Source organism: Clarias gariepinus, chromosome 3 (assembly GCF_024256425.1).
Source record: "Clarias gariepinus isolate MV-2021 ecotype Netherlands chromosome 3, CGAR_prim_01v2, whole genome shotgun sequence".
Classification (NCBI taxonomy): domain Eukaryota; kingdom Metazoa; phylum Chordata; class Actinopteri; order Siluriformes; family Clariidae; genus Clarias; species Clarias gariepinus.
In genome coordinates, this window is record NC_071102.1 from 6,542,440 (window position 1) to 6,562,263 (window position 19,824).

The 19,824-nt window shown below is 41.2% G+C and overlaps 1 protein-coding gene across 2 annotated transcripts in view; it reads right to left on the bottom strand.

The window, feature by feature from the left end:
* plekhg4 (pleckstrin homology domain containing, family G (with RhoGef domain) member 4) overlaps window positions 1-19,824 on the bottom strand; it is an 87,137-nt gene that overhangs the window by 1,327 nt on the left and 65,986 nt on the right. For both annotated transcript variants that reach the window (XM_053492373.1, XM_053492374.1), the window contains exons 14-23: window positions 8,125-8,987; window positions 6,873-7,122; window positions 6,144-6,233; window positions 4,090-4,314; window positions 3,749-3,919; window positions 3,401-3,581; window positions 2,803-2,919; window positions 2,398-2,646; window positions 1,124-1,305; window positions 31-96 (exon numbers count right to left, since the gene is read on the bottom strand). In XM_053492373.1, the coding sequence (XP_053348348.1) occupies window positions 58-96; window positions 1,124-1,305; window positions 2,398-2,646; window positions 2,803-2,919; window positions 3,401-3,581; window positions 3,749-3,919; window positions 4,090-4,314; window positions 6,144-6,233; window positions 6,873-7,122; window positions 8,125-8,987 (2,367 nt within the window). In that variant the 3' untranslated portion in view covers window positions 31-57. The remainder of the gene's footprint in view (window positions 1-30; window positions 97-1,123; window positions 1,306-2,397; window positions 2,647-2,802; window positions 2,920-3,400; window positions 3,582-3,748; window positions 3,920-4,089; window positions 4,315-6,143; window positions 6,234-6,872; window positions 7,123-8,124; window positions 8,988-19,824) is intronic.

A 19,824-nucleotide genomic window follows, 5' to 3' on the forward strand; every position in this document is an offset into this window, starting at 1 on the left:
GAGTCACATGAGGGAAGAAGCAGGACTTACAGTAGCAGCTGTGGTTAAACAAAGAGCTCACACTATAGTGGAGGGGCCTAGAATCTGAGCACCTTTCTGTGGGGGGAAGGAGACATGAATGTGTTATTATAGGCTTAGATTTACTGTTGGCTGGATAGAATGATGCTTTATTAAGGAATTTCACATTAGCTTTTTATTAAATTAACGTCAAGGGCAGGTTTCCAGGCCAGAAAGCATTTAATACAAATGTAAAGTATTTTTCCAAGAACATGGTTAAAGTGGCTTTACCTTTGATACTTTGATAGTTATTGCTTACTGGCTCTATAATCGGAAACTAAAATGTCCACCAGTCATAAGGAATTGTGTTTACATGGAGGTGTTGATTATTTTATGAGTGCAGCTTTAGTTATAAGTAAACGAGAAGCAAAATGCCAGCTCGATGGATCAGATGATGAGCTTCTATAATGGGACTCTGTATGGAAGCAATGACGGTGAAGCCTAGGTTTTTCACATGTCTAGAAACGTCTAGAAACACCTCTGATTTGAAAGATCTTCAAAAACTATGATATTTTGTTCTATATTTACTGAACGTTATTATCCTTGAAAACTACAGAACAAAAGTACCAAACATACCTGGCTAGTAATGTTAGCATGTGGTTAGACAAAAGGCACAGCCTAACATCACTTACAGGAAAATTAAATTTTATATTTATGCACGATGTATACAAGTCTAAACAGTTATGTGCATTTAGAGACAGACAGCCTGCTAGCAGACATCACTGTTTAGTGTTTTCTTTTTGATGTCTGTTTACTGGGGTGTTTTAAAAGGAGAGAAAGAAAAGGTACCACTTCAAACAAACCACCCCTGTGGGGGGATTATTATGTGTAGAGAAACATTCAGTCAGCAGAACAATGAGAAAATGTACTTCCACTGTGAAGCAGCATGGGAAACCTGGACTCATGAACTACTTTGTTTGATATCAATACATTTTCTCTTTAAGGATATCGATCAATGTAACCCGTTTACACAACTTATTAGTTGTGTAATTATTTATCATGGTTTTTGTGGAGCGCCTGAAATTACTTAAGGAAGCATGTGATTAACACGCGCACACACACTGACCTCTGAAATGTACTGGCTGTTGAAGCTGGGTTTGTGCTCTGAGGTGAAGCAGGACGAGTCACACGGCGAGCTGGGTTCCTCAGACAGAGCCTCAGGGAGGTGACTGGATACACAGCCGCTGTCTGAACCACTCGAGCCGCTGCCAGACAGACAGTGTGAGGACGACCCCGAACTCTCTGTAGCTAGACACAAAAGTGCATGCGTTTCACAATTCAATTTTATCTGTACGTGTTTAACAACAGACATAGCAGATCCCTGATGAAGAAACCAGTGGTGACGACACGAGGATGAAACTTTAAAAGGAACCAGATTTTAAAATTCTTATAGTGAATAATCTTTATACAAAACCTCTAGAGCTCTGCTTACATTTTGTAGAAACAAGATGACAAGCCTTAGAATGCAATTTCAGATCACTTGAGTAATAATAATTTGCGGTCTGGACACTGAGCAGCACCACAGGAAAACAGTGCTGCTATTTTCATGTCCAGATGAGTGTAACCAAACACATATGCTTGCCTGTATCACTTTTTTCAGCTTGATGCTGATGGACATTTCTGTGACGTTTTTATTGCGCTGGTTAAAAGACGTTGTCATGGCCATCAAGTAAACAATATCAAAATAGGTCTTTCTGGGAAGCAAACCATCAGATAGACTCTACCTAACAAAATGTTAAGCTTTGTAAAGAGCAAATTAAGTCTATTCTTTCCCTTTTGACCCAACAAGCTGAGCACTGCTAAAATATTACGAAGACAGGTGGTCTGATTTTCTTGATGTAGATTTTGAAGTGTGGCTTAAGAGATGTGTGTTAATTCGAACAGGGATTAGTTAGTGAGATCAGGCTCTGGTGTTGGGTGAGGCGCTCTGAGGTGCAGTCATCATCCCCGGTCATCCTAAAGGTGTTCAGTGCGGTTGAGGTCAAGGCTCTGTGCAGGACAACCAAGTTCTTTCGGTTCAAGTTCAGTGCTGTATTTATTTCATTATTGTAGTTTAAGCTTAACTGGCTTTAATTAAATGGAAAAAGGGTTCATCCAAGGGTTCAACTCAATAACTAGAGACTATGATGTGACTAATACTGTATGTTACACAGTGTTTCAGATCTACATCTGGTCAAGTGGAAAGTTCTGAAACATAACGCTCTGCTGACTTGAATAAATTAATAAAGGGATATTTATTGCCATGCAATTAAATCTGTTCTGTGATTGTAAGGAAGAATTTCTGTTACTGTGAAAAGAGGCTACAAGATATTTCGAGAACACCTGGATTAAAGGACATACTCATAGAAGGCTGGCTGCTGGTTTCATGTTCAAGCTCGTCCTCTTCAATGCAGGGGCTGATTAGGGGTCTTTCCCCTGGCAGCAGACTCTGGCTGCTGTACATGTGCAGGTTGAGGGGCCCTAGCAATGTGGAAGAGGGGGGTCCACCTGACCCCGGGGATCCGTTAGCTGGCGCACTCACAGCAGCTCTCTTGAATGGATTCGAGTGGTCAAATAGAGAGACAGCAATGGACGCCCTTGTCCTGGCTCCTGTAGCGGAACAACAACAGAGAGAGAACATGTGTTGGTCGACATGAGTCAACTTTAAATTTTAGTCAACTGCTCACTGTTGGAAGCAAAACAGTTTGAGCTTATGCACCTAAGACTATATCTTAAGCTAAAATAGGTAAGTCGCTGAGGTCGTACCTCTGCCCTTCATGATGTAATCAATCGCTCGATCATTGATCGCAGCATCGCTGGGTTTAATATCCAAAAACGGCTTATTACCCACTCCCATTGACACCATCTCCTGCATGCGGATTTCTACATGCACAAACACAAACACATCAAATCAAATAACTCCACCACAAAGGTTTAGGACAAGCAAATTTGATACATACCAGCTCACCACACTGCCTCTCATAACTCAGTAATTTATGGTTATAAAAATATACCGAGCGATGTCAGAGTCTGAAAACCTGAGCTACTTTCAAAGGCCTGGGTGATTTGCATTTTCTTCTCGCTTAGTGATGCCATGTCAAAGTTTCGTAAAACAATACATGCCCGATTCAAATGAGTCTTTTGAAAAGGCTGTATCTGTGGGCCTGGGGCGAGTACAAGATACAAATACAGAATTTATTATTATCAAACTTTGCTGAGCTGGTGGGAAAAAGAGACCGAACACACCAAGCCTTTTATTTGATGTCTTGACGAATCATTTTTAGACACTTCATGGAAGTGCAACACACACACACACACACACACACACACACACACACACACACACACACACACACCCACCCACCTTTGTTGCGTGTGGCCTGTTGCCACAGTATGCGGGCGATGTCTGAGGTCCATGCTTGTTTAATGTCAGCAGTAGCAGCCTGGAGGATGTATGTCTGGTTCTTTGATGTTCTCCGGCGAAACCAGATCTCAAAGCGCAGCCCATTCTCACCCGACGTCTCCGTCATCCCCACATCAGCTGTCTATAAAATAATGAAAACTGAGATACTAAAACCCTTCTGGGACAAACAAGAGCTATATAGCTAGTAATATATATATATATATATATATACACATATACACACACACACCACCAAAATTTAAATTAAACATTAAATATACCACTTTGAGATGTATAGAGGTGACGTACCTTAAACGAGTGCTTGTATATGTACACATCCAGGCCTCCCTCGATGCGTTTGGGTTTGCTGAACAGAACTAGGTCCTCAAACAGGAACACATGTCTTTGGCACTTCTTCCTCCCGTACCAGATGGTAAACTCATCCTGTCGGACCAGCTGGCCCTGCTCCTTTAGATTCACCTGAGACACAGAAAAGCAGGTATGCCTCAACCTCAGGATGACATGCTGTATTGGTAAAGCTTGTAATAAAAAAATCATTACATCGTGTACTCCGTGCAGAATAAGTGAGTATTTCAGGAGTACAGGTATGTGTGACATGGGTTTGTGTGTGATGTCGATATATGACTCACATCACAGTCGCGGATGGCGTCCATGGCCAGCAGGTCGTTTCCATGGCGCAGCTGGAACTTGACCATCTCAGCAGCGGCACGTAGATACGCCAGCTCCTGCTCTTGAGCCTCACTCACCTCCTTAATCAGATCCTTGAGCAGCAGGGCGTATTTACTCATTCGCTGGATGGGCTTCAGCAGGTACGAAGCCAAGTCCATCTTATCCTCCAGCTCCAGCTGTTTATGCTGGTAAAAAAAGAAATAGATGATGAGGGTAAAACAAGGACACGGGGGAGGGAAGAAATCAGACACCACATTACAAAGTACGTGACTAAGTGGCATAATCTTATTGTACTGGGATGGTGTGTGTTTGAATACAATACACTAAAGTTTTTCATTAATTCTTCAATTGCAACAATAAAAGTCTTTGACCTAGACATGAGTAAATACCTTACCTTAGTTCTTATGTAGAGGCAACATGGTAAAAGCATCTACAATTACTTGTTTTATTATATACATGAATCATTAAAGACACTAATTTTTATGTTAAACTACAATCTCTTTTTCAAATTTCTTCCTTTTCTGCATTTATTGTCAAATATTTCAAATCTCACCCAGTAGCCAATCCACCAGTGGCTGAACTTTCTCAGATGTGTGAACTATCTAGGGTTGAAACGTTTCTTTGAGTAACTCGAGTAATTCGATTACAAAAAATGATCGAGACAAAATCTTTTTTTTTTTCGAAGCTTCTTCCCTTTTTTTTTTGTGTTTTTTCTCAGATTTTCTACCTAATTTAGTCGTGTCCAATTCCTCCCCACCACTAGGGGGCTCCCACATTAAGGCTACTATTTACCACTTAGTCGAGAAGGCCAAAGACTATCACATGTTTCCTTTGAACTCAAGGAGCTCAAAGTCGCCCCTGATTGGCTGTAGAGCCGTGATTAATGTGGGAGCATGAAGTACCTCTCATCCCTCCCCTCTGAGAGAGCTCGGCCAATCAGCTCTCTTTAGACCTCCGGCTGCGAGAGGTCGAAGCTTCTTTTAATTAATTTTGCATTATGTTTACGCGCAATAATTTGTTTGGCGTGACAGTGTGCAAGCCGCCAGTAAACACAGACAAAGAAGAAGCGCTTTAGTCACCAACAAAGCGGAAGGAGACGCAAACAGTTAGGTGTGTATTGATTTGAGGACGCGTTCTGTTCTGGGCTGCAAAATGGAAAGGAGCGCTAAAAATATCAGTGAGCCAAGAGAAGGAGAAACCAGCAAGAAAGTTTTTTTGATACATGAAGTCATTTGAAATACCTTTAAAAATATATATATATTTATTGCATCTGATAAAAAACTTTAAAATAAGAATGTATGACACTTTAATGCACTTAATTCATCTCTGGTAACTTTAAGCTATTTCTTGTATTGTGAATAATGACAATGTTTATTTTTAATAAAATGCTGTATGCATTTAAAAAATAAAAGTAGATTTGTCTAAAAAGAAAACCAATTAATATTTGTTTCTCTTATATATTTTACATTGCTATTTAATTAAGAAAAAGTACATTTTATCCGTTTACTCGATTAAATTTTTGGTAGAATACTAGATTACTAAAATATTCGATAGCTACAGCCCTAGTGTGAAGCTATCTAGTATTTTTCTTAACAGCTGAGGTAATCATTAGCCGTCATCTTTCACATCAAAAGGTTCATAGACTCACACGACTGGCCAATGTCGCCGAGACCGATGTGTGAGATTACAGATAATTTTGCTCAACTGGATGACTGACTGCCAGCTCTTGAGCTCATGGTCATGTGGGAAATCATTCTGTGATGCCACTTAACTACAATAAAAATAGATCTATTCTATGGATAAACTGATCAACCATGGAGATTAAAGATACCTTAAACTAAAAATGTTAACAAATGTATACCAACTGCCCTAACAATTCGCATTAGACATTCACTGTCATCTGTGATTTAAAAAAAAAAAGAATAATAAATTCTCAATATGTTGAAAAAGATAACAGACCTTTATCATGCTCAGTTATTTTAAGGTGTTGATGCTTGTACAAGAGTTCACTCACCCTGAAAAAGCTGTTTCCGTGGCTGGCCAGCAATGAGTCTGACTTGGGCTTATTCTTGCTGTATAGTGCGTACAACCCAAACTGGTCTTGCTGAAAATGTAAAAAAAAAAAGAAAAAGGAAAAAAGAAAAAAATGCAGTTCACAAGCCAGCATTTTTGCATGCATAATTAATTGCTTCTTTATTTATTTTTTTGTTGGTCAGGAAATGCTAAGAAGATTGGAATAGGCGTTTATATATTCTGTTTTATCTGGAAGCATTTTTTAGCGATACGGGATAAATGGCCTTTTATTTTGTTTTATGTTTTATGTTTTTTTTTTTTAAATACATACAGAGCATTGGCGGTTTGTTGGAGCCAGGAATGTGTCGGGTAATTTTAGATGGAGGTAAAAGCTCTGCTCTGCTGTTGCCTGCGAGTACCTTCTTATTCTGCTTCGCTTAAGACTAGTTATCCTTTCATTTTTAATCACAAGTTTTAAAAAAATCTTTTGTGTACTGTTGTGAATGGTTAAAGTATCCATTAAACCAAACTGGATTCACAAATATGGATTAATACTGACTATGATGATGTTTGATTGGGTAAAGACATTAATAAGACTGATACTGTAAATATGGCGAATCCCCTTTTTCTAGACTAAAAATCTTCTTTCACATCCAGAAAGACAATTAAACAAACGTGTGCTCAGATCTGCTGTTCAGCACTGAGCGTGTGGGGGAGATCATGTTCTTACATGGCGCAGGAAGCAGTGGCTGACACGGAGCGGGTGGTTACAGCAGCTCTCCAGCTCCTTCAGGAAATACTGACTGTGGAAGTCCACCAGCTTCTCCAGGTTGCCGAAGATGACACTGCGCTTTCCCCGGAGGTCCTGGGGCAGGTCGGGGCGCTCCATCTCAGGGAAATAGTGATCGATGATGTAACGTAAGGAGCGTACGTATTCACGCTCTGTTGTTACCATTTCATCCACGATGTGCCGAAGTTTACTGAGTGAGTAACACAGAGAGAGAGAGAGATCAGGGGAAAGTGAGAAGGATAGATTCATTAATTGTGCAATATAAATTCATACGTGCAAAAGAAAGAAAGTGAACATTTTTTTCTTAAAACCTTGATTAGAAGTTATGCTGTGCCCTGGTGTAGGTGGGAATAAAAAAAAATGACAAAACAACATCACTGATATCAGCAAAATACAAAAGATGTTTCAAGGTTAGTTTAATATATGGATCCAAGGCACGAATAGACAGACACACACACGCACACACTCCTTGTTCCTCTCCCTCCTCTGTGCTAATAAATGGCTCCGGTGTGTGAAGCAGCGGAAGACAGACGCACTTTACTGCACTTCAAAGTCCCCCTGCACGGCTCTCATCTGGGAGAGTCATCAGGAGCTTGGGGCTTTTTATCTGAAGGGGATTAACGGGGAAGCAGGGGGCCCCAATGTGGCAAAGACGTCTCTGACTAATGGAGGAGGTTTATGAGTCCGAGAAACATGTTTCACACAGGGAACCTTCAACAGGAGCAAATCACTTACACACATGACTATGGCCTGCAACCAGGGCCATGTTATTAACTCTGTGTGTGTGTGTGTGTGTGTGTGTGTGTGCTGGGGGTCCCTGTGCATGGGATTTAGACCACTTATATCACAGTATGACACAGGATGTGGAATAAACTCTTGCAAATAACTGGAGTTAAAGGAATTTAACTGGTCTAAGTCATGTGTGTTTACCTACTATCATAATTTTTAGCAGACTTTTACAACCAATTTCACATGGATGGTAAAATATTTCTTTAAAAATGTGTATGAGGCATTTTAAGGTAAAAACGAAAGACTAATATTGAAAATGAAACTACTGTTACTGCAGTGATACAAGAGTTTAATCCCCTTTGCACTACTTGGGTGTGGACTACTGTAAAACTAATTTCTTATCAATGACCAGATGAACTGCAGTTCAGTAGATTTTCAGTCCCTAACACGCGTGTGTTCTTACCTGCCCTTGGCACGTGGCTCTGATACAGGGCTCCCTGTAAGGTGTGTATCCTGTGAAGCCCAGTCGTGTGCCGGTGCTAGCCGTGAGCTGTAGGGCCGATCGGTCGCTTCTGTGCTGCTCACCTCCAGGCCTTTTATAAACACGCCCATGTGGCCCCTGCGAGCCGGCTCACTTAGCGTCCGCTGGCAAATGCCGTACCGCGTGCTCACCTCGCTTCCAGGAACATCGAAGCTCTGAGTTTTCCTCAGAACCCTTCGCTTCGTGTCTCCTAGAGAGGATAAGGCGGGGCTAGCAGAGCAAGATGATGAGTATGATGGGTAAGGAGGCTCATCTGAAGATGCGCTGCGTGTGAGTCTGTGCGAGTTAAGGGGAGTGCTGTGTGGAATCCGGTTCTCCGTGTGACATGGACTTCCCGTCGGAGTCCTAAGAGAATCGTGGGCATCCGAACGAGTGCCTACTGGGCTGCAGGGGGTGGAGGAGAGTCTGTCTCTGGAGCGGATGCTGCTGAAGGCTTTCCTGCAGGAGAACGAAAGGCTGCTGCTCCTCTCCTGAGGGCCGCGGTGGTTGCTGGCACCGGAACCAGAGTTGCGAGCACGCAGCGCGGTCTCTAGTTTTTTCTCAAACATCTGTTTTGTTTCCTGACACTTGGACCAGGCGAATTTCCACTGTTTGAGTCCTTGGTCACTCTTCAGCTCCACAGCGAGGTCCTTCATCTCCTGGAAGTGTGCGTCTGGGATTGGCACATGCTGGCCGCGGTAGTTCTCTAGGCAGGCCATCACACTCTGGCTCTTTTCAGGTGCGCTACAATCCTCCATACTTACACAGGCCAAGTGCCTCATGCCTTCCAGAGCCCATCCGTACGCCTGGCAGAAACACAGAGAAACATCAGGCGTTATGAAATGAAAGTTTTTTTTATGCAGACACGTTCTCCTTCTTTCTGCTCTCTGTCGCCATTTTCAAGGTCAGACATCTGTTATGACGTCTGATGGCGTGCAGCAGAGAAAGTGAACTTTGTACACTATAAATGATCAACCAGTCCACAATTAGTTTTAATATTATTCAATGACAACTAAAAAATTTATTTATTGTGACCCCGACACTTTATATACCAATGCTGATTCAAAACATGCTTGTACATGGCACAATTTCTGCATTATCATCATCATGAAATCAGAAGGTTTGGAGATGAGCAAAAGCATGTAATCTTTAACACATAAGAGACCATCTGAATGAAAACTTTTTTTTTTTAGCTGATCGTTGGTGTGAGTGAATGCTTGTGAAACAGAAACTGAGATGATAAAGAGAACAGAGAGAGAGAGAGAGAAAGAGAGAGACAGAAAAAAAATTCTCCACACCGTTTTTATGTAAACTAAAGAGGTATTTATGGAACAACTGGGAGGTCTGGACATTACAGCTTTGGCACATCAGCAGGAGACCTTAATGGCTTTAGCACTATGAAACAGCGCTCTTGTGTTTAAGACGCGGCTTCCCTAAATCACTTTTCTAGCGCCTGCTTCTTCCACACTCCCTCATTCACTGTCGGTACTGTTTTAAACAGGCATAACACTCTCCTTGTGCTGAGATTTAGGGGAGGATTCACAATCATCAAACACTTGCTCACAGTTCTGACCCTTTGACATGGCAAAGCTCTGACAGATTCCTTAAGGAGGAGGAAAGAAGAAGAAAAAAAACTTCACCCTGTTTTAATTACTCTATGCATGTACTCACAAAACCTTCTTTCTCCTGCTCACATAAACTTCCTCGATCCTTTTTATCCGTCTTTGAGGTTGTTTTTTTCTTCAAAGTTTCTCTTTTCAGTAGAAATCTGTCCAAGTGAGCTGACAAAGAGAACCTTGGGTATCCCTCCATATTGTTCTAGCCTAGTGCTCCCTTGCCTTTTATCTTACCTAACACCCTTTGGACTGTGTGTCCACGGACCAGGGTAAAGTGAATCCACTCTGTCAGTGTGTGTGCGTGTGCGTGTGCGTGTGTGTGTGGCTATGGTGAAGTAACAGTCACATACCAACATTTGGAGACGCTTAGAACAGAGATACTAAAGTCATCAGATGGACCAGAGGTTAAAATAACAATGTGTGTGTAAGGGAGTGAGAGAAAGATTACTGCAATTCAAACACTAAAATGGATTTGTTTAACTAGGAGTATATCCTGCAAATTCTTGTGAACTTGAGATTCAGGATTTATCACGCCTGAATTATGATAAATAAAGACATTTTATCTCTGGTTTTGAGATGAACATTACTCGTTCTGTAAAAATAAATAAATTAATACACCATAAAGTGTAAAATAAATGAGTGCCTCAATGTCGTTTTCACATTCTAACCTCGTCTTAATAACCCGAGCGTTCATCAGAGAGCGACGTGACGAACTCCATTTACTCCTGCAGTTAAAAAATAATAATCACCAGCAACTACTCACAGTGACAAAGCCACCAAAAGGCTTTACAGAAGTGCAAAAGAGGTCACACTGCTTCCCCTGATCCAACACATAGACCTCAAATTAAACACTTTATATATATCAATGCCGCAGTTCACTGGCTCTCATCGGGGCCATTTTGATGCTTTAATGTCACACACACAGCCTCATGATGACATCATGGTTGAGAGGGTTTAATGTCCTTTGAAGTCTGAATACTGTGTGTATGTATGTGTGTATGCGTGGTGGGAGTGTTTGATTGGTGAGAGCTGAATTAAAACGCTTGAAGGAGGTACCTCTGAAAGAAGGACTATTCAACCTCACACAAAAGAGAGAGAGAGAGAGAAAGAGAGAGAGATGGAATAAGAGAACAGCGTTAAGCTTTTGTATGCATGCATAAATGACACTCCTGCAGCGTAAGAAGGTTGAGGGGACATTTTAACACTTGAAGGAAATCTCTGTTATTATTTCCTAAAAAAAAAAAAAGAAAATGAAAGAAAATACAAACACAAAAGAGGAAAAGCAGAGAAAAGCTTTTTGGATGCCACCCAATCTCTGATCTCAGGTTCAAGTCATGCCAAGAATGCAGTTTACCCATGAAGTGTGTTTGTCTTTTAAACTGACCACTACGTGTGTAACACTTGGAATTTCTCCAGGAGTTTTTAATCTTTTTTTTTTTTTTTTTTTAAATCTAGTCAATTGATCGATAGATCGATAGATAGATAGATAGATAAATAGGTAACAGTCATGGCAGTGCCGGCTCGGTGGTTACGGCCCTAGACTATTGATCAGAAGGTTGAGAGTTTAAATCTTGATACTGCTCAGCGTTTGGATAAAAGCATCTGTTGACAAGTAACGTACACATGTACTGATGTTTGGCCTAACCGTGAAGTAAGCCCTGTGCAGTATTTCAATCTGTAATCTCAGGACCATGTCCACCTCTCAGTAGTCTCATAAGGACGCAGCGCGCACCAAGTGTTTTCTAGTTTAAGGACCAAACATGTCAGAACCCTAAACCCCACAAGAGGGCAGTGTAATCAGTCATAAGCTACAAGTTCTCGTTTCGTTAAAGACGATCGAAGATGTCTCTGTGAATTTCTGTTCATGTAAAAACTAAATTCCCATTGAGAGAAAGACATGCACGGAGCGAAGTTACATTTATCAGCTCTGATACAACCTTGATAAACATTCTAGCACGTTCTACAGCCAGAAAAATGGGCACCTGTGTGAATGAAAACATTTTCCTCAGTTATGGGATTGTTGTGAGGTACAACTTGCTCCACACCATTTGTAAACCAGGACGAAACAGATCGCAACAGTTGTTATATGATATTCCGCAAAATCTAGGGGCATGTAACATATTCAACTGCTTTAAAAGACTTAAAGGAATAACTTATGCACCATCGTTCCTTCAAATGTTACGGGTGCACCATCTGTCTGCCAGTGTGATCATGTGACTGGCCTGACTAAAGGAATGCCAATAGCACTGATACAGAACTGATGGCACCAATAGATCTGCACTTGTATGATAGATACCGCCTGCAGAATTTTACCTCCATCAGGTCTACCAGTGTATTTACTGCCTGGTGTCCACATCATTGTTATTCTACGATGGTTCTTTTTCTTATCAAAGCTGGTCAGTCAGGAATGTAAATATAAGAGCTCAACATACACATACACCACAAACACAAAAAAACACATCCCACAACTATTTAGTCTGTTTGAGATCATGTAAATGCAATCATGTTGCTTATACTGAGGTTGTGAACCCTAGACGACCCCTAGGCACCGTCACGCTCCGCTGCTCTGCTCTCTGCACGCTCGACTGAGGCTATGGGATGTAAGCATGCCCCTGGTATTTTATACATGCCTTACTTGGCATGAGGGCCTGCGCAAATTTTTCAGAGAGGAAGACAGGAACAAACACCACCTGCACATATCTGCATTTCTTGTGTTCACATGGATAGAAAACAGATGCTAAACATATTGATATACAAAAAAAAAAAAATCTGTTTCTAATAGAAATCAGAGAACCGTGTTAAGACTTCAGTCGGAGTGAACTGGACCTGAGCTATCCTTTGACCTTTGTCACTAATGACGACAAACAGGAACGGGACTTAATCTTTACAGACCTTTTTTTTTTTTTTTTTTTGAGAGGAATAGTTTATATATTTCTAAAATTATTATACTTTATACACATTCCATATGCCAGTCTAACACAGAATACAATTTAAGCTCACAAACCTCCTATAGGTGGTAAGAGTTTAAACACACAACCATCTTTTCACTGTTTATGGCCTCACATATGGAAGTTAGAAAAGACCTTGCGAACAATTTAAACAAAGTAAATTAGTGGCAATTACATCATACTTACCTTAACTACACAGTCTCGGAGATCTCATGGTGCTCGTGTGTGCCAATATACTGTACAAAAATACCCCCAAAATTCAGAAGGTGATTTTTAAAGTGTGTGTTATTTGCCGGGGCAGACTCTGTGACCCTTAGGGAGCGAGTTAGAGAGAGGGGTGTGTGTGTTTAAGTGTGTGTGTAAGTATAATTTGATTGGGTTGGGCCCAGGAGGGGGCTGGACAAATGAAGTCTGCAGAATGGGCTAATAAGGGTACATTAGAGACATCAGAATGGCAATCTCTCTTTCAGTCACACACAAAGACACACATAGAAAGATGTTATATTGAGCGTGTGTGTGTGTGCTTCTCCTGGGGGAAAAAAATAAACCGTGATGGATAAGACAGCATCCCCAGATCTGATGGACGCTTGCTGTTCTCCGGGAGCTTTATTAATGCAAAAAGGGAAAAAAACAAAAGGGGGAGGAGGTTGATTTGGCAAATCTCATTGTCTAAGATTCCAGCCTCATGTCCTACACTCTTGGATAAATAGCAGTTACTAAACATTTTTCCTCTGTCACATGACACAGGAAAGAAGACTCTGTACAACGTCTTCAAGAAGTGCAGACGAGTTATGTCCGAGTTTCTGAGGGTTGTAAATCTCTTACATGCTAGCTCATTAGCGAGAGGTGAAGCGAGCGTGCTCCAGTGACCCAACACGTCCTTAACAAGCTGTCCAACAATACCTGCCAACCTTTTCTCACTCGCGCTCCGTCCCAGAGCGACATGGCTGAAGGATCTCCTCGCTCACACATTCGTTTACCCTCCTCTAATTCTTGTCCTGTAACGCGTACGGAGGTCCGCGTTTTGTACCCACAGATGTCCAACCTCAGCCCATGCTACTGCACACACACATATGCGCACACAAACTCAGGAACACCACAGCCAGTGACTATAATAGGCTGGCAGGCCCAATTAAAAAAGCATGAGCTTGTTTTCTTGCTCTAGAGGCCAATCTCCTGCTGGTGGTGTGTAAGGGGTGGAGTAAAGGTACACAGGGGATGTTGAAGTAATGCTGAGGGGTGCATTTGACTTTGTTCTGGGGGGGTCTCCAGAATCAGACAGCGGCCCTGATGGGGGTTGACATGCCTCAGGACCAGTCAAGCAATACATCTAGAGGGCATGACCACTATAGACTGATTGAGGCAACCAAAAATAGACCAGCCCTTTCTTAAGCCCTGTACTGCCTCACACAGAGGACCACAGGCAGGAAACAGCTCTACCTTAAGAGCCTGACTTTATCACTGCAAATTTCACATCAGGTCATTACCGCCCACATTTCTCACTACTTGAGGTATAACTCAATAACTCATTACTTATCAGCACACTGCTAGCTGCTGTCCAATGTCTACTTTGTTTTCCCTAAATGTGAAGATATTTTAGAGATTTTGAACTTTATCTCTGTCGCCATTAGCAATTACAAGAAAAAAAAATACATTTATGAATGTTTACATATACACCAAGCACATCTGTGTATTAACATTTAAATTCAACTGTAAAGTTTAGATTTCAATGTAAATTGCAAATATCTAGCCAAAGCTGTTTTTAAGCTGTAGTTTATCTACAAGTCAGAAAGTACATAGTGGAAAAAAGTAACTCTAGTTATTTTGTCTTTCTTTAAAACAGACATTGCATCACTTCGGTATCTTCTTGAAGCTAAACCGCTTGCCATTTCTGAGAGAACAATTACACCATAGTAAACTTCATGGCTCTTTTAAAGTATTGTCTTTAAAAGGCAACAGATGAGCACCGTTCCTGAAGACACCTGTGATAAAATGACATCTGTGACATCACTCCTCAGAATGAAATCCTCTGAATCTCACATCATGGCTCGAGTGTATATCTTGGTGTAAAGTAAACCACACTCGGGATAACGATCAGACCGACACTGAGAGGAGTTACATTCAGATATGAGAACATCTAATGCTACCCGAGATCCCTTTTTTTAAATTTCTTTAAATGTCCAAAGCTACGTAACACACCGTAACTAACCAATCCCAAACCGAGTGGCGTAAGCAGTGGTGACTCTCTCATTCAAATGATACTCACCTTTAAAACAACCCTGCACTTTATATTGACACGTATCTTAGTGCTTATACAAAGTAAGACAAGAACAAGAAAGAAAAAGAGAGAAAGACAAACAGACAGCGATGGAGGGAGGACATGAGTGGATTAGCAGAAAGAGAGAGTTATTAGCAGAGTGGATTAAGCGGAAAGAGAGAGAAAGAGTCAACTATCCATGGATCCATTCAGAACTGAGTGGCGTGACACACAATCCCGGACAAACGCAGGGACGGAAATTCAACAAGCACTTGATATGTGTGAAGGAAATGAAGCAAAATTAGTTTAAATGTTCATATGACCAAAAAAAAAAAACTCCTGCTCTTCATATACTACTAAAGTTCAAGCACAACTTTTTACACTTGTCGCGTTTCCTACCTTTGCATGTGCATATCCATTCTCATTCACAAGTAAATTGCTGCTAGTTCCTTGTATAGAGCAGGGAGTAGCAGCAGTCATCCTTTTCTCTCTCTCTCGCTGAGTGACTGGCTTGCTGAGAGAGCGGGCCACTGGCGCCCACTCCCCCCCTCTCTCCACCTCTCCCCACCTCCATGCTATTCACAGGCAAATACTAGTCTAAATACCAGATGGGCCTGCCTCAGCAACAGAGCAGGGGGGGAGAGAGAGAAAGAGAATATGGAGGTAAAGATAGGAGACGGGTTGTCAGTAATACAAAGTCTCTCAAAACCGAAAGGCTAATAGAAAGACAAGAGAAATAGAAGAGGAAAAGTGTAAGAGGAGAGTAAAACTTGTAGGTGCTACCTGGACCGTGTGACCTATGGTAGGGAAAGCAGCGAGTGCCAATATATCTAAGCGAATCTTTATACTAACAAATAAGTGGCCAGATTTGCACGCAGTTCCATAATGTGTTCTGAACTGTTGCTTCCTGCAGAAAGGCTAACTGCTATTCTTTAGCTTCAAGTATTCATCAGCTGAGAAAAACACATACACACGCACACACACACACACACACACACACACACACACACACACAGTGTATAGTACAATAGCGCTCTATCAGAACCAGAACCAAACAGAATCTGACACACTCCCCTCCCCACCTCTTGCACTGATCTGCCAGGTTATGTTAATTCCAGGAAATGTCTGTGTGTGTGTGTGTTTATGTGTGTGTGTGTGCTGAGTACTGTGGACCAGGCGAAAGTAAATGAGCAACTCCAGCAGCCCTTTTCCTCTTCTATCTTGTGCCAGTGGTCAAACACCATCTGTGACACTGGGCGCTAAACACCTTGACGTAATCACTGGGGGGATGTCATCAGCCATCTTACTCTTACTCTTGTTTTTCATTTCTATCCTGATGGTAATCATCCCAATACTACATGGGCTCTAAAACTGTAAACTTACAAGGCTTTAAATGTTTGTTTTTTTGCCACCGATGGGTGAGAGCTTTTAGGTGAGCACGAATGTTCAAGTGTATTAAAAGCATGTGAATACAATTATCCCATGCAGGCAGTAACAACCAAATGGTTTTAAACAAAAAAGTAAACAGGCCAGTTCATCTTCATCATCAGGCCATCTTGCCTGGCCCAGGTTCTCATCTTCCCTGTCTTGCCTTAATGCATCTTTTCATCACAGAAAACCTAAAAATACCCCATCCTAAATGAGGAGAAGAAAAACAAATCTAATCCAGTTTAGGTCACCTGGAGTTTAAGTATGATAGGAACTGATCTGCACAAACCAGATATGCAGTAAAATTGAGACAGAAATAAGCAGTCAAGGGAAAGTGTGTACTCTGGAAAGAGGTTTGGCTTTGGCAGCGTTCTAGGGGACACTGAATACACACTGAACTGAAATGCACGAGACTGTGCACATCTGAGAGTGTCACGAGTAAATGTGTGTGTTGAATTGACAGTGTGAATGGCATGCTTGGCCACACTTTTAGCCTGCTTTTGCTAATGTTGATTTGTCAGCAGGGAGCCTGCTCAGGCTTTGAGATGCTAATCCGATGTGATAGTGTGGAAAAGAGGAGGAAGTGAGCCAGAGAGCACAAAAAAACAAAACAGAAGGCTAGTGGAGTGAGGGTGTACTCCTCAGAGACGCGCCATATCAATAACCTGATCGATATGGCAGCGTTCACAGCCTGCTCCGTACACAAATACGCACGCATGTGTGAGACTCGTATCACTATAAGCACTCAAACTGATCTGCAATCACCATATGGCACAAGCAGACAGATAACACAAAGGTGTCAAAACCGCCTAACAGACTTAATTTTGTAATTAAATAAATTGCAATGATAATTTAAACTATATCCTCTGCACTGTTTCTGCCCAGATACAGCAATATGTCCATTCTTTGAAAGGCCAGTTACTCATAAACTCGCAAACTCGAGCGATTCATAGAACTTGACTGTCGACCATTAATTATTTATGGCATTAGTAAATGGACAGTAAAGAGGTGCTGTTTCCTGAGGTTATCAGCGTGTGTGTGCATGCCTGTTTTAGGCTCTATATAAATTCTAGCAACTCCGAGTTGTTAAGTCCCAAAACTATGCAGCGGTTTAGAGAGCAAATGCAGAATAAATATAATACATATTTTTTAACAAAAGTTATATATTTAAATATTTAAAACTATATATATATTTTTTATATATATAAAACTGGAATGAGCCTCAGGTACTTATATCATTTACAACAAATGTTTTATTATGCTAAAATATTTGATCTTCATAATTATGTGCCGGATGTTCATAAATGAGTCACTAATCAAGTGGAAAGTGTGTTCAATTGATTTGTGTTTAATGGTTTCAACGAAACTCCATAAAAAGTCATAAAATCGCGACTAAATAGTGAAAGAACACCTCTCAGTATGAACAGCACCAAATCTTCCCGTAACCCAGCTTAGCCACTACCATTTATTTTGGTCTCGTTTGGATTTGTTTTGTATTGCTTACTTGCAAAACATTAATATGATATAGAGCTGCACATTACAATTATTTTAACACATATAGTGACTATATAAGTATTTATTTATTACAACAAAAGTTAAAAATACTTACGTAAATGATTGGCAACCCTATATAAATCCCTGCCCTAGGAAGTAGGGCTTACAAACACGCTTATAAACACAAAATAAAATGTTTTACGCACACACACGTGGTTACAGTGTTATGGTAAACAGTACTCGCGTGCACGGATGTTGATTATACCAGTGAGAGACGCACACTAAGACCCAGCAGGGGAGACTATTACCCACAATTCCGCAGCGCAAGAGAGAAAAAAACAATCGATTCAGTTGTGATCACGTGAAGCTCGACATCAAAACAAGAAGCGCATGCGTAATACATGATACTCGGTACTTGTAAATCAAGACTTGCTCGTTTTCCAAGTCAAAATGTATTAAAAATATTTACTCGTCTTGCGGAATACTCGCGAACCGCGTTACTCGCAATCCGAGGTTCCACTGTACTATATACTATGCATTTAATTGTGCAGCTCCAATATGAAATGACTGTTTTTTTTTCCTGAATATCTTGTGCACAATTCTTGTGTATATGAACATTTTAATTTCCAGTATGAGTATCGGCAATAAATTATCCTTACAACTACTGTACTTGTCTGTGTCTGAGTTTCTTGTACTTCCTTTCTTTCAGCACTGTTTTTCCACTTACCTTCATATTTAATAGTTAATTTAATATCTCCTTGCTTGGCCATATGTAAGAGTCTCACTCATCTTTTGTTCTTCTATCAAACAGCCAAATAATTGCAGTGATCCTCCTCTGCCGGGACCCGTGCACCTACCATCTGGACCACCAACACCCCCCACCCAAACACGAACATAACGTGTACACACACGGCAGAGTACCCACTGCCCCACTGCCTCCAGCCATATCAGGCCATGGTGCTTTATGTTTAGTTGTCCCTCAGCTGTCATTTTCTTTGTTTGATTTTCGCAGTATGGCCTGCAGGACATCGCAGAGACATGTCAGTACTGTATTTGTCACCTAATGTGTGTGTCAGTAGGTTTTTGCCACGTGAGATGTTTTAATAGAACATGACGGCCTTTGTCCGCTCAAGCCATGGCTCTTTATCATTACGTCACGTTGAGACTTGAGGGTATTTTGCTACTAAAATTCTAAACCCTTCAAAGCATACAATTTAAAATAGCTGCATATTGAACTCTCAAATGAATTCCCAAATTAGAAATGTTACTATGGGGGGTGGGGGCGAGAATGTGGTACTGTACGTGTCAAACTGGAGTGGCTCAGCTGTCACCTCTCTCATTGTTTATAATGACTGTCTGGCCTGGTTGCTAGGAAGACAGTGCAAACAGTCACAAACTGATACTGGGATGGGCCCACATGTCAGACAAATTAAGAACCAGGTCCGTGGACTTAGTAACTCCAGACACACACACACAACGGATGCATGCTGGGTAAATCCTCACTAAATGAGCTTTTTAAGCTCTCTGCATTAACATGACATTCCTTTTGATTTCAGCTTACATTTAAGTTTCAGCAATAAATACAGATCAGACTTATCACGGCATTAAAACAGGTGTTAAAACAAGCCTTTTCTGGCTTTGTGTATCGCATCGCTGATAATTACATTATGATTAAACAGAGGTGAGCATCTGCACCCAGTGGATCAATATTGCAACAGATGGCAGGATAGGCCTGGATAATCTCACCATATCAACAAGGAGAGGTGTCAGAATAAGACAAAGGGGGGAAAAGGCAGGTTATGGGGATGGGATGGGTTTATGCCAACAGCAAAGTGTATGTAAGGCACAAAAACCAGTAAGAGCCACTGAAAACTTCCCCCTTGATTTGCAAATTCAACCT